Here is a 27308-nt window from a genome sequence, read left to right as displayed (position 1 = left end):
GATACCAATCCATGTTCGCACTGAGTGAGATATGTTATCTGATACTGTTCCATCCCAGGATCCAAACAGCAACTGGGAAGGATTGTTCGGAATAGTATAACCGGTTACATTAGATATTAACAGCAGTATTTGGTGCCAAAATACAGTGATATTTGGACAAAACCATGAATGATGAGATAAAGAAGCACTGGTAGAGATACACTTAGGACATTGAAGATACTGCATTCTAGTTTGTGGAACATTTGTGGAGGGCTGAAACACCTTGTAAGCCCTATGGAGTATCATAAATTGGGACTCCCTCCATATCTCATTGACCATGCTCTTCCTAACTGTTTGATAACCTTGTATAGTATGTTCTACTATATCCTGGTCTGGAAAATCTTTTTGCCACATTTTCACATTAGAAACCAATAACAGACTTGTAAAGGCAGGTAACAGATAAGGGTATATATTTGAAATATTTGGAGCAGATAGTGATAGAATTTTATCGAAACCATTGGGCCGAAATGTTTCTGCATAGTTAAGTACTAGTGAACTGAGATAGGACATGGAGTTGATTGTAATACAGCAGGTGAACTGCCCATTGTGGTATATCATACTTAATCCGCAGTTCAGGTAAAGAGATTTTGGTATGATCCTCCAGATGGGACATTAGTCCATTTTGCTTCCAAACACCAAAAGCTGCATGCTGTTGAGCCTGGGGAAACATGTGGTTACCACATATAGGCAGATATTGGGATAATCGAACTGGCACTTTAAATCTCTGTCTGATTGCCTTTCAGGTAACCACTGTGTCTCTAATAAAATATTATGACGCAGAGCAGTAGGAAAATCTGAAAAGTTACAGTGCAACAGTGCACATAGATTCCAAGTGTTGTTTTTTTTAAAGATCATTATTAAATGTATTAACCGTGAGTTATGCCTAAGAAATTAAGGCCTACAATGTAAAATAGATTTCCTTGCAAAAAATTGTACCACTTTTTGCATGGAAATAGGGCCAGAATGAGACTGCTAGGGGAGTTAATAAAGGCCTGGGTTGCTTTGGCTATATGTTTTAGGTCATTGTCCATCTATATTATGAAATGCCTTCCAATCAATTTGATTGCATTTAGCTGGATTTGAGCAGACAGTATGTCTCTGAACACCTCAGAATTCATTTGGCTGCTTCTGTCCTGTGTCACATCATGGATAAACACTAGTGTCCCAGTGCCATGGCAGCCATGCACGCCCAAGCCATCACACTGCCTCCGCCATGTTTTACAGATGATGTGGTATGCTTTGGATCAGGAGCTGTTCCACACCTTCTCCATACTTTTTTCCTGCCATCATTCTGGTAAAGGTTTATCTTGGTTTCATCTGTCCAAAGAATGTTTTTCCAGAACTGTGCTGGCTTTTTTAAATGTTTTTGAGCAAAGTCCAATCTAGCCTTTCTATTCTTGAGGCTTATGAGTGGTTTGCCCCTTGCAGTACATCCTCTGTATTTACTTTCATGCAGTCTTCTCTTTATGGTAGACTTGGATATCAATACGCCTACCTCCTGGAGAGTGTTGTTCACTTGGTTGGCTGTTGTGAAGGAGTTTCACTTCACCATGGAAATCATTCTGCGATCATCCACCACTGTTGTCTTTCGTGCACGTCCAGGTCTTTTGCCGTTGCTGAGTTCACCAGTGCTTTTTTTCTTTCTTATGATGTAACAAACTGTAGATTTTGCCACTCCTAATATTGTAACAATTTCTCGGATGGGTTTTTTCTGTTTTTGCAGCTTAAGGATGGCTTGTTTCACCTGCATGGAGAGCTTCTCCGACTCCTTAGTCTGTTCACAGCAAAGTCTTCCACATACAGGCACCCCCCCCTCAAATCAACTCCAGGCCTTTTATCTGCTTAATTGATAATGAAGGAATTGTCCACACCAGCCTATGAAATAGACTTTGTGTCAATTGTCTAATTACTTTTGAGCCCCTAAAATGAAATTTTTATGTAATCTGTTTTCAACCCACTGAATAAAAGCTGAAAGTCTGCAGTTCAACTGCATCTGAGTTGTTCCATTTAAAATTAATTGTGGTAATGTACAGAACCAAAATTAGAAAAAAGCTGTCTCTGTCCAAATATTTATGGACCTAACTGTATATGAAGTACAAGTGCAGGTCCTAAATATAATGTCAAATTAGGATGGAAGCCAATTCCAGCCAAGATTGTGTTTTGTTTTTGAATGAGAAAAGAAAAAAAATCGTAATATCTGTCTAATATAAAATCTAACTAATGATGTTCTAAAATAGTCTTTTTATTTATTTTTTGGAGTAGGGAAAGAATAAAACCCTGACAGTTTTACTGCTGTCCATGGCTCCATTCACATTTTCCTCACTTACTGTCCCTAGGACAAATTCTTCACTAGACAGAATTAAGGGGAACTGTCAAAAAACAACACAGACAGAATGAAAAATGCTTATAATCAAGTTAAATAAGGGAATTCAAGAACCTTGTTTAGCGTTTTTATTGTTGTCCATTTTCCAGTTGCACAAGTTTTCTCATACACATGGCAGGACATAAAAATTTAATCTTTTAAAATTCATCTATCCATCTTCCATCTTGTCCTGACCAGTTACAGTGGCTTCAGAAAGTATTCAAACCCCCTTTACCATTTTACAAATTTGTTATGCAGCAGCCTGATGCTACAATTGTTTAAATTCTTTTTTTCACATTAATCTACATTCAGTACCCCATAATGACAAAGTGAAAACAGAATTTTAGAAAGATTTGTAAATGTATTAAAACAAAAAAACTGAAATATCAATTTTACAAAAGTATTCAAACCTTTTGCAACAACACTTGAAATGTAGCTTGAGTGCCTCCCATTTCTTGATTGGAGTCTGCTTGTGGTAAATTAAATTGATCGGGCATGATTTGTAACACACCTCCCTATACTTATAGCTGAAGCTAACAATATGTAACAGAGCAAACACCATGAGGTTAAAATGAACTGGCTGCAGAGCTCAGAGACAGAATTGTTGCAATTGTTGGGGTTTTATAGTGTGGCCCAGCCAGAGCCCTGACTTGAACCCTAACCAACATCTCTTGAGAGACCCGAAAATGGCTGTCCACCATACAACCTGACTGAGCTTGAGAGGATTTGCAAAGAAGAATGGCAGAACATCCCCCAATACAGATGTGCAAAGCTTGTTGTATCATACACAAAAAGACCTGAGCCTGTAATTGCTGCCAAGGCTGCTTCAACTAAATACTAAGTAAAGGGTCTTAGAAAACATACATCACAATGTAAATGTGATATTTCAGATTTTTTAATACATTTACAAAATTGTCTAAAATTCTGTTTTTACTTTGTCATTAGGGATGTACTGAAAGTAAATAAATGAGAAAAAATGTAAACAATTGTAGCATTAGGCTGCAACCTAACAAAATTGAAAAAAGTGAAGGGGGTCTGAATACTTTCTGAAGCCACTGTATACCTCATGTAGCATAGTTTGCACCCTCAATAACCCCCAGATATGGTGTTAGTGGACTCAACAACAAAAAAACTCCCAGCATTAGTATATGTACCACAATAATTTTTCAGCACCAAACAACACTTTTGGGTTCTGCTCTTAGGTCCCAAATACAGCACACTGGGTTGAATACTAGGGTTCTACAGCATTTAGGAAGACTACTTATACAAAGTAAATGTTTTACTAACTAGTAAATGTTTAATACACAAAGCAGAAATACATGTAAACAAAGTTTTTTATTTAACCTACATCATACAGCCATTGTTACATGGATCCTTTCGCCAAGAGCATATTTAGGATTTTCTGAATAAAAATCACTATCTATAAAACACAGTAAATTCAGTTTATATTTTTTGGTTTACTTCTAAAAGACAGAATTGCTTCAGATTAAAAAAAACCAACAGCTGCTACTTTAGTCCCAAAATAAAAAAGAAAAACTTTATTGCACAAAGATGTTATGAGTAGGTACACACAAGCTGTCCCTGCCCTGTGTTATTGGTACATGTGTGCCACTCTGTTTGGCCAGGCTCAGCCAGGCACAACAAATAGGGCCCAATTATTACTATACTGGATGAGTTCTTCTAATACACAAAAAATCCAAAAAGTAGATGACTACAAGAAAAAAACATTTTTTCATTTATGCCAAGCAAAGGTCTTTGGAGTCCTCTTTAAAGTGCTATTTCCAAGCAGTAATTACATCTTAATCTGAATTCACATGTGTTGTTCAGGAAGAACAGTGTTTCTTAGTCAGGGTTCCTCCAAAGGTTGCTAGGGGTTCTGTAAACAATGAGCAATTTTTGCCTCTCAGGTCGGTTTAATTATCATTAAAGATCTTTTTGGCTATCTTTAAAGATGACGTTCTTCCTCATGACCACCACACTAATGTGTGACAATGAGACTTGTGCATATAGAAAGTATAACAGGGATTTCTGAAGACCTGAATGATATTTCATGTGAAAAGTTTGAGAAACACCGATTTAGAGGCTAGGACAAGCTGGGGTCACATGAACTTGTCATTTGTGACAGCAAGGGTTAAGGGGGTGAGGAATGTGAATTCAGCCGTACAGTAAGCACCTGCTGTTCAAAAGATTGGAGGCCACTCTCTACTTTTAAAAATGCTAGTTGGCTGTTTGTATGGGTAACCCATCATTATTCAGGTTAGTTATATGCAATCCAGCTAGGCTAGCACCTTAAATGACTTTCACAAAGTCTTTCCCCCCCTTTAACCTGCTTCCTGCTGTAAGACAACTATTTTTAAATAAAAGGTATTATACAGCTCATGAAACACGTTTATAACCCACAAATAAAATATAAATACATTTCTAGTGTGAATATAGGATACTGTACTCTTATAGTGGAATTTAAAATCATATGCACAAATCTCCAAACATACGACTAAAGGAATGGATGAACAAGGTAACTGTGAAAATCCTTTGCTATACCTATATAAAGGATTTAGCAATGCATCTGATAAGTGTTAGAATATTCTAAAAGTCGGGCTAATTTAGGTACAGAACCTAAAAGATAAAAATTATGGGAATTTATACACGAGAGCTTCCGATCAGATCCTCAAAAGGTTTATAGTTAAATGATAGAGGATTAGGACTGCTTTTGATACTTATTTTTGTTGCTCTCTGTGCCTTCCTGCCTCCATGGTGCCTACATTCCTTATTTCTTGTAGGGGTGTCACAGGGACTGGATAAAAGGGAACATGCCCTTAATGGAGTCAGACAGAAATGGAATGCATGAAAATTTTGACATTTTCACATAAAAAAAAAAAAAAAAATCTGAATTTTGGCATAATATGCATTGCGGCAGTGTGTGGCGGACCTATCATCAGATTTTTAACATTATATAAAGGGTGGCTATTTCTTTTAAATAAAGAAAAAATAGTTTTGTTACTTTGTTGCATTTTCAATACTTTTTTTTTTGTTTTTTAACCTGGGATACTTAAAATCACATATTCCAGAAGGCTGTGGGCTGCTCTATCTGTGCATGCCTGAGGTCAGGAATCAAGGGGTTTCCTGTATTGTATTAAAAAAAAAAAAGAAGTACTTGAGTTTATGCATGTGCATTGAGATTGGACCTTTTTTTTTTTTTTTTGAAGGAAGACACATGACCTGATAAGTTGACGAAGAAAGTGAGGAAGAACACAAGAAAAAAAAGATGGCGGCACTGGATGGAGCAGCAAGAGCCAGAACAAAGAGGGAAGCATTGGACTCCCTGTGCTCAGTTTGTGGAGAGATCTTTAGAGATCACTATTAGGGGCCCTCAAGTTTTAAATTACAGGTCTTCCCTGTTTTAGAACACTTCAAGACTTTCATTGATCAGCAGGAACTCACTGGAAACATCCCCTCCATATACAAACAAAACATTGTAGATAGTGGGGTTAATGTCTGTAGAAAATAGAAAACAGCAGTGCTTACTTTAGTCCAGTTTCTATATATGAATCCAGGTAATTTAAGACAGCACTATATCCCATGGTGTTAAATCCCAGTATACATCCCCATCGTACATATATGAAGCCATGTTGTGTCAATGTTTGCTAGACGACATCTGTGAATAATGCAAAAAGGTCGGTGAAAATATACTTTGAAGACACCTTAACTTTATTCTCCCTCTTAAATTACCAAAACACAAAAATGTAATTATAATTCAGAACCTACACAGTGTACAGTTATTTAGCTACAGTATTGTACAATATATCTGAGTAGTTAAAATTAGCTATCTGAAAACTAATGTACAGAGTTCAGGGAATTTCCTATTAACATTAGAAAGGAAAAAAATATTGTTGGAAAATGCATTGAGAATTTACCATTAAGTACCAAGATTTGCTTTTCTATGTGGTCAGCATCCAACCACATCAAACGATTCCTAACAAAAATGGAGCTTGTTGGCTTTACCACCCAAGCGGCGTATTCAAATCTCTCTTCTAAAACAAGTTACAAGTGGTCATTTAAAAAAAAACAGGAGGGAGGATTAGGTGGTGATAGAATGGGCCAATTACAAATAAACAAATACCTCCTACAGATTAGTGCCAGACATAGCAAACAGTAGGCCGCAATGCAGAACTGACTTGGCCGCCTTTTGCTGAGGAGGATCCAAAACCCTTAAACCCATTTTGCGTCTCATTATGTCCACCTCAACTACAGATAACTTCCTATGACAGAATGACAACATGTCTCTTAGATGGTACCAACTTTCATCACTTCCCACTAATGCTGATAAAAAGCCTAGGCAAGATGGCATATAGAGAATATTAAATATTTAAATCTCAAGAATTTTGCAAGTTTGTATGCATGCATAATTTTCAATTTGCTTGCTTGCATTAAAATAAAATACTTTGGTTTTGCTTTATGCCAAACCATTAGGATAGTAGTTTGTATAAAAATAAAATCAGCAAATAACGGGTTTGGAAGAAGAAGTTGGACATTATTTTAATGATTTCCACACATATTCCATGAGGTATGTATCAGGAAAACTTTGCAGCTGTAGGATTATAATGCACGTGATAAATTACAGATAATTACTGGTTGTTCCTTAAAGGAGTGTTGATAATGAATTTTAATTAGCACATTTTGTAATGTACATTATAAAACCCACTAGCTGTATCTATCAAGGAAAATAAAATATTGTACTGCACATATATATCAAATGTAGACGTGAAAATAGCCATACAACTTTTAATCTTGTATCGTGCCAGCTTTCAGTAAATACAGTGTTAGATCTTTGTAAACTCTTTACAGATATATAAATGCTTTATAAATATATAGATTCATGACATTTAAGTAAACACCTCTAGGTAGGCTGGGTATTGTCCTGTTTCCAGAAATCATAAATTAGTGCTCCAAGGTATTGTAACTGACTAATGTGCTCCAGCAAGCACAGTCTAGGACGCCTCCAGAAAATGGAAAATAATTCTACATCAAAAATTTCTTTTCCATGCCTGGGTGGGCAGCAGCTGCCCATTCCAGTTCTGCTGTACAAGAACTTGATGAAAAAAGTGTTGTATGTTCTAAACCTTAACCATATTATGTTTGCATAATACATCTGTAAACCATTAGAGAAATATTGTCTTACAATTTCACCAGTATAGTCAATATAGTTATTTGCTACCTTAAGTTTACTTACCTAAAGAGTTTTTATCTGTTAGGAGTACTGAACCCATGGAAAGTAGTACAGGAATAAATGGGTGAAAATATAGATATTTATACTTGTTGCTTTGTCCTACATAGACACATGGTAACTTAACAGAACCCTTCAGGTCCAGCCTTGAAGTGTTGAACATCCATTTAAATGGGAGTGCTGCGGTCTGCTAACACTCACTGCTGTAGCACTATAGCCTGGTAAATATCCATCCACTCTGACATGTAGCTCTTTTGTAGCTTACCCAACATAGACGTATGGCAGATAGGGTAATACCTCTAGGGCCAGACATTTAATCCCACACATTTATGCAAAAAGAAAATGCATAAAAGCCAAATATGCTTTTTGCTAAATTTGTATTTTTATAATTTTAGCAGAAGAAAATTTTTTTTTATGCCCCAAATATGCCCATGAAACAGTAAAAAATGGTGGTACCAAAACTGTTGATCACTTTAAAAGCTTACATTAGTGGGGTGCATGATGATACCTAATATGTGTGGCGCAAACGTCATCTTCTTACGTATCCATACCTGATACGTGCGTTTGTGTTTATGTATGTGTGTACAGAAATTTGGTGCAAGAGAATATTTTTTTTCAACTAAATCTTATTAAAGTTTAGCATTTGTGCAGGTAACAGGTTATCTTTAAGGAGTCATCAGGGTTTATTATACCCCTTGGGGCACCTAGGCATTCCATTGAAGCTGTTGAACACAGAATTTTCTCATTCACTAAGGGGATTGTGCTGTTTATCCTGACACCCATCATGATCATCCCAGACACTGAGAAGGGACAGGTAAGCAAACGACTTATAGCAGGGGGGGCTGGCGTAAGGGGGACCTTGAAATTTGTGGTGATTAATAGGCTTAAGATGTTCATATTACATTATTAGAGAGCCTGAAGCTAAACCACATGTATACAGGAGTTTGTTTACATGCTGTTATTGGCTGTTGCTAGATAAATTCATTAGGCTTACTGAAGAACAACGTACCTATATATCCTAAATTGGTCATAGTTAAATACAAATATGTTTACAAGAAAAGTACATTTATATATGGAAAAAAGATGACATCCCAGAAATGATAAATGTGGGTAAAATGGTTATTGTAGTATGACTCCCCTGATGCTAACATCTATATGAGTAAAAAACACCTACAAAACTCATAGGTTCATGGCTGAACAACTGATCTTCTCAGGATTACAACCAAAGCTGTATTTCTGTAAAAACAGACTCATCTTTCAGTGGTCAAGGAAAACTTTGAAATGACAAGTTTCAAAAATCAGCACTGAGAAGCTCCTGGGAGTAGAAGAACTTGGGGTAAACGATAAATCTAAAAGTCAATTGCCTAGTACTCCATATGACAACAGAATCATTTGCAGCATGTTGCAGTAGGTGACTCCTTCAGTATACTTGGATTTGGCTGTTGATCCAGAATGCAGTCATGTCCATAGCACCCAACAAACTGTTTATTTTTCCATAAAAGAATGTATGAAATAGAAAGAAACAGAAAGTGGGAAAAAATGGGGAAGATTCAAACATAAAACAGCCTAACCCTCGATGTACTGACAAGAAGATCAGCATCGTAGAACTTGGTTTCTATGATGACGTTGCCACTAAAAATCAAAACACAAAGAAAAACACTGTTAGATGTAGTAGCAATTTTTAAATGCCACAAATGTAACATACAATAGATTCACACACAAAATATTTTTAAAGTGAAAGAAAAAAAACATGTTTCTAATATGTGTGTACTTGCCTCTAATTGTAGTGTTATGAGGGTAGAACAAGTGAAATCAGAAGCATCATCGGGGTAGGCACATCATAGTACTTTTGAAAACATTTTTTTTTTTTGGAAAATATATCCTAGGGACACTGGAAGTGTTAACCCACGATTATGACCTATTCTAATTTATTCAAGATGGAATCTTCAGCTAACAAGAAAAGAGTTTAGATGACTGCCTTTTTCTCTTTACCTGAGACTTTTCCCATTTATAACTTGCTCAAAAAGGTTGTTGTTAACTTTCATACTCTGTAACCTGAAAATGAATACATTTTGCAGTGTGCTGAAGTCTTTCACCTGGATTTTTACATAGATACAAACATGCAAAGCACAGGAACTTGATAGCATATCCTACATATGTTTATGCCGACTATCCCTATATACCAGGGGCCATTCACATTTCTGGGTACATTTTTGGGTTGACTGGTGCTGTGGTGTACTGCCCATTTGTTTTAAATGGGCCATCAATATGTCCAAAAAACATACATGCCAGGTATTTTTTTAGCACATCACATATACAGTCAAGAGAAAAGAAAGTATGCCCGCTTTCTGTTCTAAGGTTTTGCATATCATTAATAAACAAAGACAAAATAAAAATGTGAAGCAGTGTGGGAAAAACTCAAGTACACCCCTACTACTTCTATAGGATTAGGAAGGTAGGTAGCAACCAGGTGGTGCTAAACAAACGCACCCAATAATTGATAATCAGCAGGTGTGACCACCTCTATTATAGCAGAAGATAACACAATGCCAGGAAAGAGAAACATCAGCAATGATCCTAGAGAAGCAATTGTTACTGCTCATCAATCTGGGAAGGGTTGTAAAGCCATTTCCTAACACCTTCCAAATAAATATAATAATCAAGTTTATCCTAAAATGGAATACATTCAAAACAGTTGCTAACCTTCTCAACAGTGGATGACCCAACAAATTCACTCAAAGATTAGACTGCACAAAACTCAGAGAACTTGCACATAAAAGCATCTCAGACTCTACAGGCCTCAGTTAGAATGTTAAATGTTAATGTTCATGGCAGTTCACTTAGAAAATGACTGACCAAGTGTAATTTGACTGAAAGGGTTGCTACGAGAGAGACTCCATTCTCTAAAAAGAACGTGGCAGCATGGTTTGGGTTTGCAAAGTTGCATCTGAACAAACCAGAAGACTTCTGGAACAATGTTCTTTGGATAGACGAGACCAAAGTGCAGAGGTCTGACAAGAATACACAAAGCCATATTAGGCATAAACCAAACACAGCATATCAGCTCATTTTTTATAAGTGATAAATATGTAACACCTCATAGTGTCAGGCGTAGAGGAGTCATGATTAGGGCATGTTTTGCAGCAACTGGACCTGTGTTCCTTGCAGTCATTGAGTTAACTATGAACCACTCTGTATACCAAAGCCCTGAGGAGTAAAATGTGAAACCATCTTTTCAACAGCTAAAGCGGCAAAATAGGCATTGCAATGGCCAATATTGAAAACCAGAGAGTACCATATGACGTTCTACAAACATATTGGATATTGTTTTAAGAATTACCTACTACTATTGAGTATAAACACTTGCATGCAATATCTATACCTTGTAAAAATGTTTAATCTTTTTTGTTTTGTTTTGTTATGGTTTTGCATATATCAGTATAAATCTCTACCTTCCCCTAATGAAGCCTTTTTGGCGAAACGCAATGGGACAGAGATGGCTGTTGTTGGTGTTCTACATTGGGACAGAGATGGTGTTGTTATACGCTTGGTTTTACTGTGCTTGAAATTATCATTATTGTATTCTTCCTAATTGTAATAGCTACTCCTCGCCTAATAATATGGCCCAGATGAATTTTGTTTAGTTAGTGGTCAACCTACATGGTGTCCAACCTGAAACACAAGTATATTACACCTAAACCTCAGTGTTTAAATGCCAAAGAAACCCCCTTCTTTTCTCTCTTTTTATATTGCAATGGCCAAGTCAAAGTCCAGACCCCATCCTGATCTAAATGCCATGACAGAACCTTACAGAGCTGAGCATACACAAACGCCTCCAAACCTCAATTAACTAAAACAATGTTAAAAAGAGTAGCCAAAAAAAATCCCCACAAAGATTTGAAGACTAATAAAAATCATATAGAAAACAATTATTTCAAGTTATATTTGCTAAAGGTGGTTCTATAAGCTACTGATTCATGAGGTACACTTAAGTATTTCACACACAGCTTTTCCATTTTTACATAATTTTTGGAAGATAAATAAGGACTTGATGACATCTGTTGCATGTTGCTTTACACCTGAGGTTGAATTAAAATAATTTTAGAAACTGCTAAGGAACAGATTATTTTTTTTGCAATACATTTTGATTCATGAAACTTTAGGACTGAACAGAGGTGTACTTTGTTTTTCTCATGTCTGTATGCAGTGTGTAGGTGTGTTTATAAATAAAAAGCTTCTGTGTTGATTCACATGATATTTTGTTCCAAACAGTGTCATTGCAGACTAAAGTACGTCACAATGCTTACTTCAAGTCTGCAAAGACTGATTTAAAGCAATGCAATCTCAAGCTGGTTTATTTTGCTACGTCTTCATTCACTGCAGTGACCTGAGAATAGGTCTACAAGTTTATATATATGTGTAACCTTCCTTAAACTACTGGAACAAGCACATAACATGCAAAACAAAAATTTCTTTTGTAATGGCAACAGGACTGATGTGTTTTTTTTACAGCCTTTACTACACAGATAAAGTTATCTCCATTTGGATATATTACCATTGGATACCACACTGTTCTGTTGGCATTTGCTTTTCATTATCTACAGAACTAATGATAAACTACCAAATAGTGTAAAACTAATATACTTCAAAACATCCCAATACTGTACTCACGTTAAAACATTAGCGGGCATCATCTGAGACTCTGGAGCGGCTTCTATCATGGACTGCCACGTGTTCACAGAATTGGGCATCACAAAACCAAACTCAAAAGACCATTCTGCAGAGCAGAAAAAAAGAAGAATATGAAATACAAAAATGGTGAAATAATTAAATAAGTCTTGTTTACAAAAATTGAAAGGAACAAAAATCAAAATCTTCTGGTCATGCTGTGTACCAAACGATAGAGATTAAAAAAATATGGGGCCTGTTTTTATCTCCTAAATCAGTTTATTAAAAGCACTCGGGTCTTTCCATCTATCATCCAATCTCATATGTGTTTATGTTAACTGCTAGGCCTCATATATGTGCAAAAGTTTTCCAAAAACCTCCTTTGTGGGTGAATTCTGTGTAAATTGAATGGGCAGAGTAAAATTGAAAACGGTATAAACCGTTTGGGCACGACATGCAATGTTAATCACTAACATGATTATATAGTGAGGAACATTTGCCCAATATTGTGTTAACATTTATAATGCAAGCATTGAACCGTACACACATGAAGACTTACAAAAGCATCCACCTTGTTTTAAGTCGATAAAAATGGTTTCTGTATTCTCCTGCATTGCGAATGCAAATCAACAAGAAAGCTAAACAAACTCAGAAAACACCCACAAGGTTTGGTATTTCCAGCCCTTTGCTTTGTCAACCATCATATAAACTAAAATTAATTTTAAAAGAATAAAAAAAAACTTTTTTGAAGCTTTAAGGAATTGAGTTTTAAAGCTCAACTTAAAGTTCAGTTGAAACTGGATAAATATATTCCAGGTGCAGTCTTACTGTTGGTTTTCTTAACACAGTAGCTACAGCTAAAGAGTAGAAAAACTTGTCCCACACCTACATGCAGTGTAGATGATCTGAACTGAAAGTTTATTTAAGGCTTGGTGTGAGTCCTTACTAAATCAATAAAAAAAAAAAATTCAGAGCAGAATGAATTTCATTTATTGGAGTCCTACCTTCTAAACACTGTCCTTTGAAGTAAACTTTCTGTTCTAATCTGAAATTCTCCATTTCTTCTTCAGATGCAAAATTTATCTCTCTGGACACAGATTTACACTTTAATATTTTCTTGGGAACACGGGCTAAAGGAAAAAAATATATAATGAAATATAATATAATAAGACAGAGGTGCATCAACAAAAAAAAATCCAAAGGGGGGTACCATCACTGTAAAACCTGGTTTAGTATACATCTGCAAAACTAGTGAGACAGATGGGTAGACAACCCTTATATATAAAGTAAAAATGTTTTTTTAAGTGAAACACCCATTTTTTAAAAAAAAAATAAATAAAATGGTGCAGCACCGCCTATTTATGGGAGCGCAGAGCCTCCCAGGATACCTATGTCACTCATCCCAGGAGGCTCTGGCTGCTTCTTCTGCACATACCCTGATCTCTGGCATATGTAGAAGGGGCATTTTTCCATCAAGAGGAAAGAGATGCCGATCTCACACATGCACAACGAGATCAGCTCTCTTTTTTTCTCCCTTCACATTGGCCTCGTCGCCCGATCTTGCACCTGCGCAGTGCGAGTTCGGGTGATGAAGAAAGAAGACAGAAGAGAAGAAAGAAGATGGTGGCGCCTAGCGCTTCCTCTGTCCTGGGGTGAAGAGAAATTCCAGGACAACGCAGACTGGATTGTGGGAAGGACCAGCAAGATTGAGGGATCTGCAAGGGGGGGGGGGGGAGAGGGATTAAAGGTAAGTTCCGCTTTAAGGGCAGGTTCAGATCTGCTTTGGGATCATGCGATCCTGCAGTTACTCACACCACAGCTCTTGCTCTTAAAGAGTCAATTTCTACACATTTGACAGCTGACGGAAATTGGTACCATGGGGAGGTAACAGTTTCAGGGCATGAGGAAGCAGTAACCACACCACAACCTCATGGACAGTCTGAACATAGCCTAATAGTCTCAAAAATGAAACACACACACACTAGAATTTACAGAGTTCATGATCTTGCTACTTTCAGCAAGTGGTTAAACTTTAGGACTACTGAGGTACAGTACCTTCATGTTCAACACCTGGAAAAGAAAGATCTTCTGCTCCTTGCCACATGGTTTTCCCTGTTTCACCGTCTCGAAGAATCATTGAATTTCTATCAGATTAAGAAAAATGTTCTCTTTTCTCAATATTAAACAAACATTACAGTTTTCAAACTAGACACTGGCTTTCAATATAAACAAAACTTGTTTTGCTGTGATATTTAGACATACTTTGGACACATTTAATATGAATTATGGCAATGAAAGTGTGAAAATAAAAAAAAAATAATATTTTGCAGACACCACTGTTGTATCCTGTACACAACTTTACTTTGGGACGCAACTAGTTAGGTAAAAGCTTTAGAAATTTACTTGTATGTTAAAATGTGGCACATTACAATGCTTAGCTGATGATTTATTTAGCTGCTACTATGAACATATGCTTCTTATGGTGATCACTCATTTGTAAGTAAACATAGGCCCTACCATGTATTCCTTGTCAGCAATATTAACTGTTTGGAGCGGAGTGCAGGCCTAACAGCATGGCTGAGGCGTTATCTCTTAATGGGATTTAACAGCTTAGGATCTGTTCATCCCCCCTAGGGGCAGAGAGTCACTATAATTAGAAGCCCCAGACTATACATATACAGTGGAGGAGACAACTTCTACAGGGGAAAAAGTGGTTAAATATAATGGGAACAAAACCATCCATGGTTAATACAATAAACACATCTTAGAATAAGAAATGAAAAGTAAAAAAAGACAATGAAATCAGCTTTCTTTACATTGCAGCACAGACCACCTGCCAAATAATTTTATTCTAAGTTATCATGTTCATACGCACATGTACCAGCAGATGGTTGCTATTCTACACAGAAGTCAATAAAATAATACAAAAACCTTAATGGACTTTGTGAACATATACTGTTTGAGCACATAAATAACTGCACACCTCCCAATACAGTTTTAGAGGGAACCATTTACTCCCCAAATAGATCTTTTTAGCTATCGAAATCTAAAAGGCTCCCACTGTCCCCATCGCTGTAGTTTTGTAACTTTTTTGTAATTTTTGGCATCTTGGTAGTGAGCACGGTGGCCCACATTCACTAAATACCTCTTTTTTCCGTGGCTGGAGACTGAATACAAGACATTCTGTGACATGCAAGGTGTATTGGAAAAAGGGAGCTGCAGCTCTCACAATTACAATGCTGGAAGAATGGCTCAGTTATTATTTGCACTGGCGATAAGTAGTCTGGATTTAGAGAAGACTACTGTGATGGGGCAGTGATTTAAAAGGTCAGAAATGGTCACTTACCAATTCATTCCTAAGAAAAATGTTGAACCTGCCGTTTCTTTTAAATAGCTACATTCTTTTTCCATTATTAGGTTGTATTTTTCTTGCAATATACATCTTTTAACACTACTTTATTTCAATATTTACTGTAAACCAAATACACTCCTGCAAAGGGAGTTTATTCAATTATTCAAAGTAGCAACAGAATTTCCAGTTGAAAAAAAAAATTGACTTAAAAATGAAAAATGTCCAGTGTGAGGACTTTGTGCGTGGGGTATATATGAAATACTCATGTTGGAAAGTGTCAGGCAGAGAATGCATCCAGCAAGAGCAGGTTACCATACCTTGGAGAGCTTCCTCTTCCCCAGAGGTCTGCTTAGAGATTACTTATGTACAGACAGAATATACAAATAATCCGGCATCACTAAGGAGAACCGGAGGACAGGATGACAGTGAAGAGTTTATTGTGCAGATTAGATCAACGTGTCAAAAACAGCAGTTTTGTATACTTTTATATTAGGAGTAAAAGGTTATAATCTGACAGGCGCTATATTAGTACTAAGAAAGGGAGGGATTTCGAAGCAGCAGCTGCCTGGACTCCAGCTTCACCATCAGTGCTATACAGGCTCCTTTCCTATACTTATTCACTCCATTCCTCCCAGAATGCATTCAAAGCTGCAGCAAATCCGTAAAGAACCTGTAATGGGGAAATCCAGCAACATGTAGCCCTTTCCTCCCCAGCCTGAACTTTTCATTCACCAAATTTCAGTTATATCATAGAGGCTCAGGATCCCATGTGAAAATTACTTGGACAGTCTACATGCAAATGTAACCTGTAAAAGAAAGCTTACACCTCAAGAGTAAAAATCTACTAATCAAGAAACCTATAGATATTTACATAACTTCACTTAAATGTCAGTCCACTATTTGCTTGCGCTGATTGCACTGAGAGGAGTATTGAGGCAGAGTCCTGTGATGTTTTCAGGCAGTACAGCACCGAGCTGGCTCTTCCTACCAGCCATGGATGAATGCATAGGGAAACACAGCGACCCAGGGAGGACATCACTGGGTCTAAATTAACAACGTAACAAACATGGGAAGGTTTTATCCAAAAATGGCATTAGGAAGTCAATGAGGAGAGGAAGTTAAACTTCGTATTTTTAAACTGTGTCATATTTTATCCCTTAAACCCTTTGATTCATTTTAATGAGCAGCAGGATTTAGTATTTCAGTAAAAGTGATCCAGGTGGTTGCAGAGACCTCAGGTCACCATTATCAGTCTTTGTATGCATCTCCCTCTAGGTTCCCAAGTCACAGCCAGCATCTCACACACATATGCAAAGCAAAACCTTCTTCAGCCATTCACAGGAGTACATACCAAGCCACAGAAATGAATGGAAAGAGCCATATGGCTATACTTTAGGCTGGGTATAAGGCACAAAAGCTACAAACTAACTGTACAAACATCTGGTATACCTAAAGGTCTCTAAAGACATTAGATTTCCACTGTTGTGAAAAATCTTTTGTGATCATTCACAGTGACAGGAGAATGAACAAGCACAGTTCATAAAGCAATTTTTAGTTCTATGGAAAGGCGAGGACGAGTGAGTGGTGCCCTGCTGAGCTCTTTTCCATAGAAAAGTACAGCAGCCACCTAAATATGGGGAGAACATACAAACTGCTTGCTGATGGTGTCTTTGCTGGGATTTGAACCTGTGACTTAGTGCTGCAAAGGTCAGAGTGCTAGCCGCTGAGCCAATCATGGTAAATAATACAGTCAAATTGTGATTGGTGTGCCAATAGAATAGAATAATAATAATGGCCTAAAGTGTAGGGTTCAGTCACAAATACAGAGTATAAAATGATACAGGGTCAGTGCAGTTGAGATCTGATTTTCATTAGAACCAGCTGTAATCTAAATTTTACTCATATGATGGCAGAAGATTTCAGTTCCTATGAAACAGCTGTTGTGATACTCTATCTACTGTATGCAATGCTACCTTCTACATGGTTATTGCTTGAATCATTTTTCCCTTTTAAGAATAATCTGCTCTGGAGTCTGTCCTAGAAACCTCACATAAAGGAAAAAATAAAAATAAAAACAGATGTAGCAGATTTTTTCCCAACATGTTTGATGGATTACACATTTTAAATATTTAATACCTAGTGGCTGACGGCAGGCTCAAGCAAGGGTTCTGCCCGAGTTATTGGAATATTATCTGTCTTCTTCCATTTATCCTATAATGACACCATGTATTAGCGATCTTCCTGAGAGTATTAAAAGTCCATCATGCTTAAGGCAGAGACAAACTCTGCAGAAAATAAACCTGGCCCCACAGCCATAAATGACAACAAGATGTGTACACCTGCATTATAACTTTTATAGGAATGTGTGCCTGTCATGAACATACCACAGCGATGCTACTTTCCTAGATGCTCAATAAATTCCACTTCAGCTTTGCCACATGTTCAAAGCCACTGGATAAACTACAGCTGTGAGAGCCAAAGGAATTGAAGCTACTATCTGCAATAGAAGGACAAGCTAACTTCACTGTGCTTATACAAAACATTTACAGGGCAAGGTTAGTCTTTAAGCCTTTCTCAACCTTTTTAACAGGTAGGAACCCTTGAAACCCCTTTCAGGTCTTTAGGGAACCTTTTCATATTTTCAATATCCACAGCTCACAGTACAGTGGTGGTTAGTGAGAAGAATGTACACACATCTGAAGATACAAATGGTTGGGCTCAACATGTGTACAGATGTCACCCAACATCTTTCAAAGATCCATGAATGACCAACAGTGAACGACAGCTGTACTAGTCAATAGAGAAAAGCAGGGTGCTGCTCTCTTGTTCTCTCTCCATAGAACAGAATGGTGCTGTGTGTACATGGTTCTTTCATTCACCAGTCACTATTTTGTCTTTAGAATTATCACCAAAGAACATTAATAATAATAAGGATATAAAATTGTGTTTTAAAATGAGGTACTCTTTGAGAAACCAAACCGAACAAATAACTAGCTATGCACTTTGCATTGAAAGGAAAGTGTAAAACAGCAGCTCTCATGCATGCAACTTTCTTACAAAGCCAGGGAAGACCATAGACGGGTCAACTTTTACTGTCAACAATAACACTGCAATCAGCCTTATCAGCTAATCAGGGCTCATCTAGGTGACACAACACACACTTTAACTTTTTTTTGTTTCAAACAGGCTACATAATTGAAAAATTAAATCATCCCACCAAACTATTTCAAATGGATTGCTGGATCACCAAGGTTCACTGATAAAAGTGTATCTTCTCCAGCCTTGGAGAACTTTAATAAATTAGGCTCATAGTGAGAGCTCATCATAAGACCACTTAAGTTTTTTTGTTGCTTTTCACGTATGTGAGTGTCCACACACAAAAACTCACATTCTTACACAATAACATGGCCATGGAGATATATTAAGTATAAGTATGGGCTTTACAAAAAATTGTTTATTTGCTTTCTATAATATTGGGCTTTTTGTGATACACAAATGTTTTAGGTTTACTTGTGCTCAGACCTTACAGAGAAAAGCAATTTTAACATTCACATCATTATGATCTTGTAAAAATTTCTTGAACACTGCAATAGTCCCATACTCCTACCGATAAGGCTCAAGTAAAATCCCAGGACCTGTAGCATACACAATAGGTAGTCAAATTTTATACAGATACATTTTTAAAATGCAGTAGAAATGCTTTAAAAATAGCATGTGCCTTTTTTATCATTATTATTTAAGCAAAGTATGTCTGATGGAGCTGCATTAATACACATTACTGCAAAGGACTGCAATGATTTGTGCCTATATTTTGCCTTCACTGGTAACCCATTTTACCACTCATCAACATTGTATTGAAATTAACTTTATTTATATGAAATGAAGCCAGACCATAACCCGTGGTAGGGACACAGCACACTGCCTTAGCACTCTTCTCCACTGCCCCCAGTCTGAATCAAAGAATGGATATGTAAGGAGTCCTGCAAATAGGAAAAACAATCTGATTGCTTGTCATTAACCACCCCCTTTTCCCAGTTTCATAAATTACCACCTAAGGTTATGGTACCCTAAAGCTTTTTTGATCCTAGAAAGTGAATAGTGTAAAGAGGGTTGTCCAGTTTAATCAATAGATGCCCTTATAGTGGATGTGTAAAAGGATCCTGCATCAAGTAAATACAGTAAATTCCAGTACAGTATACACAGAGTTAGTGCATGAAGAACTAAAACACATGGATAGTCACACAAATGTTCTTTCTAAGCTGGTATACTTCTACTTTTGTGCCATGCTGGCAGTGCCTTGTCCATGATATGTCGTCGTCTTCTCCTTCCAGATTTGGTGCAGTGGGAGCAGTTAAACAGAAGACTGAGACATACAACAGTTACTTAGCACAGTAATCCCTTTTCCCCCGGTCTCTGCATGACGCAGGTTCATGTCTAACAGAGTGCCAACAACTCAGAAGTAAAGGCAGCAGATACAAAGACATGAAAGTAAAGCAGGATGGGCCACACATGATCTATTCATGATCATTCCACAGGAAAATTAACATCCTCTAATTCCCAGAAGGCACAGACAGCCATTATGGAACAATACTCCAATGTCTATTTGATTCTCCTCAAGGCAAATATTCTAGTGTCTTTTCTGGTCAAAACTATTCAATTCAAAAAGAAGTGATATGGAGAACGTATGAAAACTTTATACTTTTTGTAATTTTACTTACAAGAAAATAATGATGCCTCTTCTAATAAATAATTGTCATTGTTAGAAGAATCTAGCGTAAATTATGTTATATAAATGGGTGTAAAGCTGCAAATCTGCACACGACATACCATGAAAACTGATTTCCAGAAATAATTCTGGCCTGTCTAGATCAGAATATTTATTTATTCCACCAAGGATACATGTAAACCCTCCTATGTAACCAGCAGTAGGGGAGGGCTTACACCTGTGTTTCTCAACCAAGGTTAATCAAGCAATGAGCAGTTTGTGCCTCTCAGGTCAGTTAAACTGACACCAATGATCATTGTGGCATTCTTCCCACTGGCCAGCAATATAGGAGGCATTCAACCACAATAAAATATAGGTTATGAATATAGTAATCGTGGCAGGGGTTTCCTAAAGGCCTGAAGAGTATTTAAAGGGGATCCCCCATGGTAAAAATGTTGAGAAACACTGGCTTACACTAAGAAGCAAAATGCTTATGTTGCATTGATTGATATGCACTTATAGCCCAGTGTTCTCTCCAGACCCTTTTAGCCGGATTTGTCACCCTGCACTTTTCAATAACCACCCATTATTTGACCAAGCTTGCACCAACAAGTTATTTTTCCATAGTACAATAAGGTTCACTGGACATTAGTGGCCGAACTCAATAGACTTCTTTATCAACCTATGTGGGCAGGATACATAATGGAAAAAATGATTCATAATCCATATCCATACAAATATCAATTATCCATACAAAACCAGGTGGAGGTGGATAGCGAGATCCCAGTAAGGTGAAGTATAAAAAAGAAGTCAGTTCTCCAGTGCCGGCAGGTAAGATATGTATCTTCAGTGCTCAAGTTATGAAATATTCCCTGAAAAATTAGAGGATAAGCAGTAAATTTACACCAAGTACGAGATCTAAATAGTGCCTGCAGTGCTGGGCAAACAACAAAAAGGTGTCCGTTTTAGAAAAGCTGCATACTACTTCAACAACAGAACTTGACCTTCATGTGGAGTTCAGCCATAGTTGTAGCACCAAAAGATAAAAACAGATCTCAGAAAGGCAAGTAATGGAAAAAGATGGAAATGGTTATAACCAGAATAATGGACAGGCAAACTCAGAATTTAGGGATAAGACCAAGGCTGTAACTAAACAGCAAATACAGGAAAAAAACAGGAATACAAGTCCATATAGATATGTTCAGATAACAGGTTTGGATATGCAGGATAATATATATTTGTATTAAGAACCCTTTCCATGCCTTTAAAATGTTGCTTTAAGAAATATTTTCACCGGAACATTTAGAACAAATGCAGCAGATTTTAAAGAAGGATGCTAGAAGTAAAACACCAGACCATAGGGAGAATATCCTGAAGTGAAAGACAGGCAAGATCAGCATGTAATTATTCAGCAGTTCCAGCTTTAATGTTCCAAATTCCAACACCCATGTGCTTCATTGCACAAGTTACAAAACCCTATACTACGGAGTACATCAGAACTAAGACTTTTATACCACGGTCTGTTACACGCAGCAGAGATTATGTTATGCTTTAATAAGGGCATGAGAGTTCATTTGAAAGCACACTTTAGGCTGGAAAGCGAAATTCTAAGAATCTGTACTGCTTTAAATGAAAGTGGACTCTTACTCCCTAACAAACATCTGTTGTCTTGAGTAGAGACACTGGAAATGATCATCTGCAATATAAGGCTCACCCAAGATGCAAACAGATGCACAGTTCTTTGAAAAAAAAAAAAAAATGATGAGCCCAACAAACAGGAACAAAGCTGGACAAAAAACAACAATGCAATAAGATAGACTTTGATCCTGTTTACATCCCAGTTTTTGGCAAAAAAAACAAACACTTTAAGATAACCAGTAACTTTTATGTCAGGTTTTTGGATGTGATAGGATTTTGCATATTAAAGAAATGATATTTTGTGATCAAGCTATATAACTTAATAGTCCTATTTGGAAAATTAAAATACAGTAAAAGAGCTTTCAGAATAGAATGTAAGTGACATGACTATTGCATCATCACTGAATGCAGTGTAATGGAAGAGATGAATTATGGATACATGCCAAGGGACAATGACCCGGAGGACCACTCTGCAGTAAACAACTTAGTTAAGATTTGTTGGTACACATGTATACAGCCTGTGAATATTATCCATCCATCTATCTATCTATACACACATAAACACACACACAAAATAAATACCTGTTTAAAAGTTATACCTATGCAGTACCACTAAAGGGTGAACACAATCAGCAACACTATTTTGATGATAATGATATAATACTCAGGTATGGTCACTAGTGTGTTCCAAATAAATAAATCCCCACACAATTTTACCACCAACAGCCTAAGCCTATTTGTTTTGACATAAAACCTATTTTAAATACCAATTCAAAAATTCTGTCCATACATCAATTACATAATACATACTTAGGTTAAAAAAAAAAAAAAAGACATAAGCCCATCAAGAAAACATACTAGAAACTAGCATATTCCAGATAGAACCATGTATACTTAGTTGCTTAAGAGGAAGGCAAAACAATCAGATTTCCCTGGATGAACAGTCTCTGTTATCTTTACTTTAAAGCTTTAATCCTCAGTTATATTCTGTGCTTAAAGCAATCTTTAGTAGTTGCTGAAACTACTTCCTGAGGGATTCTATTCTACAATTTCACACGGACTGTAAAGAATCCCTTCCGTATGCACATAAAATTTATTTTCATCCAGACGCAGAATGCCCACTTGTCCTCATCTCTCGTCTATTTCAATGAATGTTTTACCTAGAAAATACTTACCTATTCATAGCAAATTGCCCTTGCAAAAGGCACTGTTCCTTATTCTATTGCAGCTGGTGACAAAACCCAGAGCTTCTGGTATGGGAAGGTGAAAAAGGGGGGCAAGTGCTTGGACCTAGCAGCCAACAGCAATGTAATACAAATTATGCATCGCATTGGTGTCATCACTCCCCTTAGTGACCGATACTAGCCGACACTGATATTTAGGGTGTGTGTGTGTATATTTTTATACCCAGCCATTTTTTTCATCTTATCTTAGCCATATGGAAGGATTACTTTTGCAAGGGAATAGTTAATTAACACGTTACAAGGAAACAGCAAGCCATCCCCAATGGGGGAATGGTTTTGCAATACCAATAAAAATATTGTTGTAGTTTGTGCTGCACAGTAGCTTGGGGCAGTACCTGCAGCCCACTCAGCTTACAAAAGGTAGTGCAGATCCTTCAGAATGATACATAAGTGCTGTCACAAGATGGTTTGCAGTGTCCCCTGACACAATAGGAAATACCAAATTATAGGCCTTTACACAAAAAGAAAACTAGACAGTTCTATAGAGGCAGATGTACATGTATCTGTGAATAGGAACAGGTGTGGGCCCAACATCCTGTAGTGGAACCTCTGCTCAGCTCAATGGGCATTTACCAGAGAACACAAGAACTGACAGGTTCACTCCTGGCACCCCATTCTCTGAAGAGATGAGCGCAGGCTCACACTAAAGCTACGTACACACGTCAGATTTTTATCGCCCGATAATCGGCATCGGCCAATTATCGGGCGAAAATCTGCCGTGTGTACAGTCGGTGTCGTCCATCATCCGGACGACCGACCTGCCAGATCCACGGACGATGGACGACAGCCGATCGCAATGAAAGTGAAGGGGAGAGCGCACAGCAGGGTGCCGCTCCGTCGCTCTCCCCCTCCATAGAGCATGAACGGTGCTGTATGTACAGCACGGTTCATGCATCGTGCACTCCCTTGTCGTTGGAAAGGATCGTAAAAGATCCGTTCCAACGACAAAAATTGCAAGTGTGTACGCAGCTTAAGCAAACATGACAGACATGAAATAGTCTGGACATACTGTGGTGTAACATCACCCAGCATGCACAGTTCATTGTGTGCTGCCAAAATGTGTTGTGTATCCTGGCATACCCATGGAATGGACTAAATGAACTCCTACAAGTATGTGCTGGAGTTACATCAGCCTTGCCAATCAAGATGGATGAAGATTGGAAACCTAAAAGAGGACCAAGTTAAGATGGCAGCACCCAGGACATAATAGAAACAAGCGAGTTTATGCAAAAAATTGTAATAAGGCATGGAACATTTTTTTTTTTTTGTCAGAAGGGTCATAGACTGTTCCTTCTTAAATAAATCATTCCTAAATTATCATTGTTACAGTTTAGCACAATAAGACCAACAGATTTAACGGTTTCCACAAACTGTTACAGTGCATGCTTCTGCTGATAACTGTCACAGTAGACAGTCTACTTTTGTTTGCTCTTAAATGAACACTTGATGACCGATCATTAAAATATTTACTTTACATAAAGGGTAGACAAAAAACCCCCAAAAAGGATGAAGCCCCCACCCCTTCTGTCCTGGTAGTGCAGAGCCTCCTGGGATACCTATGTCAAGCATCCCAGAGGGATTCCTGTCTGCTGCTTCTGTGCATGCCCGAGGATAAGTAGGTAAGTGCATTTTTTCTTTTAAGTTAGTTCCACTTTCAGCCCCTAGTTGGATGGTGTCAAAACTTGTCACATGTGAAACTTTATGGCAAATGCAGCTCTAAACTCACAGTGAATTCTTTAGGATGGAATAACAACAGGCCACTCCCTTCCTGACACTCAATAATAAACTAAAATAAATATTTAAAAAAAATATCTAATAACACGTTGGCATGTGGAAAAAATAAGTGAATCCTTATGATAACCAAATAATTTAAAAGTAAAGCGTTTTCAATGAGTGAGAAACCCTGTTACGTTAAAGTACGAAAATACAGCAAAGCCTTCCCACATACAGCACATTTGTGAATGTGTATTGCGTCTGAAACAAAGTAGTTGTCTGAGGACTTCAGAAAACAGAGTTGTTGATGCTCATAAAGCTGGAAGAGGTTACCATCTCTAAAGAGTTTAGACTCCACAAATCAACAGTCAGACAGAAGATGTAGAAATGGAGGAAATTCAAAAGCGTTGTTACTCTACCCAGAGGTGGCCGACCACGAAAGATAACTCCAACTTTAAGGCGTGTAATAGTCCAAGAGATTACAAAGGAACCCAGGGTAACGTCTAAACAACTGAAGGCCAGACTCACATTGCTGAAAGCTGATGTTTATGAATCCACCATCAGGAGAACACTGAACAGCAATAGTGTGTATGGCAGCTTTCCCCCCAAAATAATGCCGATGGTCTACAGTGTGCTAAAGATCACATGGACAAACCACGAGCCTGCGGCGACCTCCAGCGACGCCCGCCCAGCATCTGCTTCCCCTGGCCTCCCATCCCTGGAGTGTGAACATTCGAGACGCGAGACCATGCAATGCAGATGCCAGGTGCATATGTGACGTGTGTGCGTGCAGGCGGCGTGCACTGGGAGGTGGGACTGGCGGGAAATTTAAAAAAGAAAGTATTTTTAAATGTCAAATGTACCACTAATAATCATACCGCCAGGGAGGTTAACTGAATCTCAAGAGACAGTGAGTCACACAGCAAGACAACAATCCTAAACAAGTCATTCTACCAAAGAAGGTTAAAGAAGGGTACAGTAAATGTTCTGGAATAGCTGAATCAAATTCTATGTATCATCATCTAATTTTAGGACTTGTTTGAAAAATCAGATGATGTTTTAGATCACAATCATAAATATATAGAAAATTTCAAGAACCGCTGTATATCTGATCAGTTCGAACAAACGTGTATCCTTTGGGACGACATGATACAAGCCGATATTTAATTTGATTTAAAACCAGTAAGACGTAGCTTTTTCTTTCATGAACATCAAGATTTAGGTACTGATTCTGTGAGGTTATAAAGCTAAATTTAAATTCTCTATTACCCCTATAAAAGGGCTCCAAGTTTTCTATTTAACCCAACCAAGTTCTGGTCTAGAAGTAACATTTAAAATTAGGAGATACAGAATATTTACAATAAAACCTAAATAGCAAGGACAACATGGCTAAGCAAAGGTTATGTTTTCTTTGCCACCTATTTAAAATAAAGGTCAGGATGGTAAGCTTAGAGCTGAAGTTTAATCTGCTTATATTTTGCCTTCTCTGGGATCTACTTCCCCCCCTTATCGAAATACCAAATACATTTTCAAATAAAACATTTCTACCATAGTAGTCTTAAAGGTCAATACATTACATGGCGCCTATTTGCCTTGCTAGTAAATGAAGGCAGATCATGGCTACATCACAAAACCCTGTCCAGTACTTTTCTCAATAACCCTGCACCCTGCAAGCAGTGGGCCAGCACTTAGGAGGAGTTACACAAATATCAAAATGCTTTTATGGTTAGATGTTATCCTTTATGGGTAACAGTTCCTAGCCAGACTGGTCTAGCTAATGCCCACATGTAATGCCGAGCCTCCGTGACTTAAATCCAATGAGTGAAAGGCTGGACAGTGGACATTAAAGTGTATGCACATTTTTCCATGGTATATCTTTATAACATCTGTTGATCTATCAGAAATGCACTCAGTTCCTAAACTGTGGTTCCAATTCTGAACTGAACTTGCCCCCCAAACAATGTCGCTCTGCCCAGTTATCTTTTTGAAACGCTTCTCCCTCCTACATTACCTAGGGGTGAAGACTTGTTCTAGAAAGAACTAGAAGCACAGATTGAGATAACAGAAGAATGCTGGCAAAGTGAACAGGACAGTTCTAAATTTCTGACAAGATCAACAGGTATTTATGTCCACACATTGAGCACAATGCTTCTAGTGAACAGATTATATGACACATATCAGCAGTTCATTATCAGGGTTTACATAGCCATTATAGGAAACCCAGAGCCTGCCAATGCCGATCTCTGCCCTGGAACAAGTTTGTGGCTAATGAAGTCACACAAGTCAAGATCTGCATGCTTGTTCCAGGTCAGTGATGTGAGCTTCAGTTATGCCAAGCAATACCAGGATCTGACAACATGCCA

General features: G+C 37.6%; 1 protein-coding gene across 1 annotated transcript in view; it reads right to left on the bottom strand.

The window, feature by feature from the left end:
• Window positions 1-3717: 3717 nt before the first annotated feature.
• The window catches only part of PDE6D (phosphodiesterase 6D), a 25091-nt gene continuing 1500 nt past the window's right edge, over window positions 3718-27308 (bottom strand). The window contains exons 2-5 of the mRNA XM_072408317.1: window positions 14349-14437; window positions 13298-13423; window positions 12297-12402; window positions 3718-9257 (exon numbers count right to left, since the gene is read on the bottom strand). Coding sequence (XP_072264418.1) covers window positions 9176-9257; window positions 12297-12402; window positions 13298-13423; window positions 14349-14437 — 403 coding nt within the window. The 3' untranslated portion in view covers window positions 3718-9175. The remainder of the gene's footprint in view (window positions 9258-12296; window positions 12403-13297; window positions 13424-14348; window positions 14438-27308) is intronic.

This window comes from Pyxicephalus adspersus, chromosome 4 (assembly GCF_032062135.1).
Source record: "Pyxicephalus adspersus chromosome 4, UCB_Pads_2.0, whole genome shotgun sequence".
In the NCBI taxonomy this organism is placed as follows: domain Eukaryota; kingdom Metazoa; phylum Chordata; class Amphibia; order Anura; family Pyxicephalidae; genus Pyxicephalus; species Pyxicephalus adspersus.
This window is presented reverse-complemented; position numbering and strand designations above follow the sequence as displayed.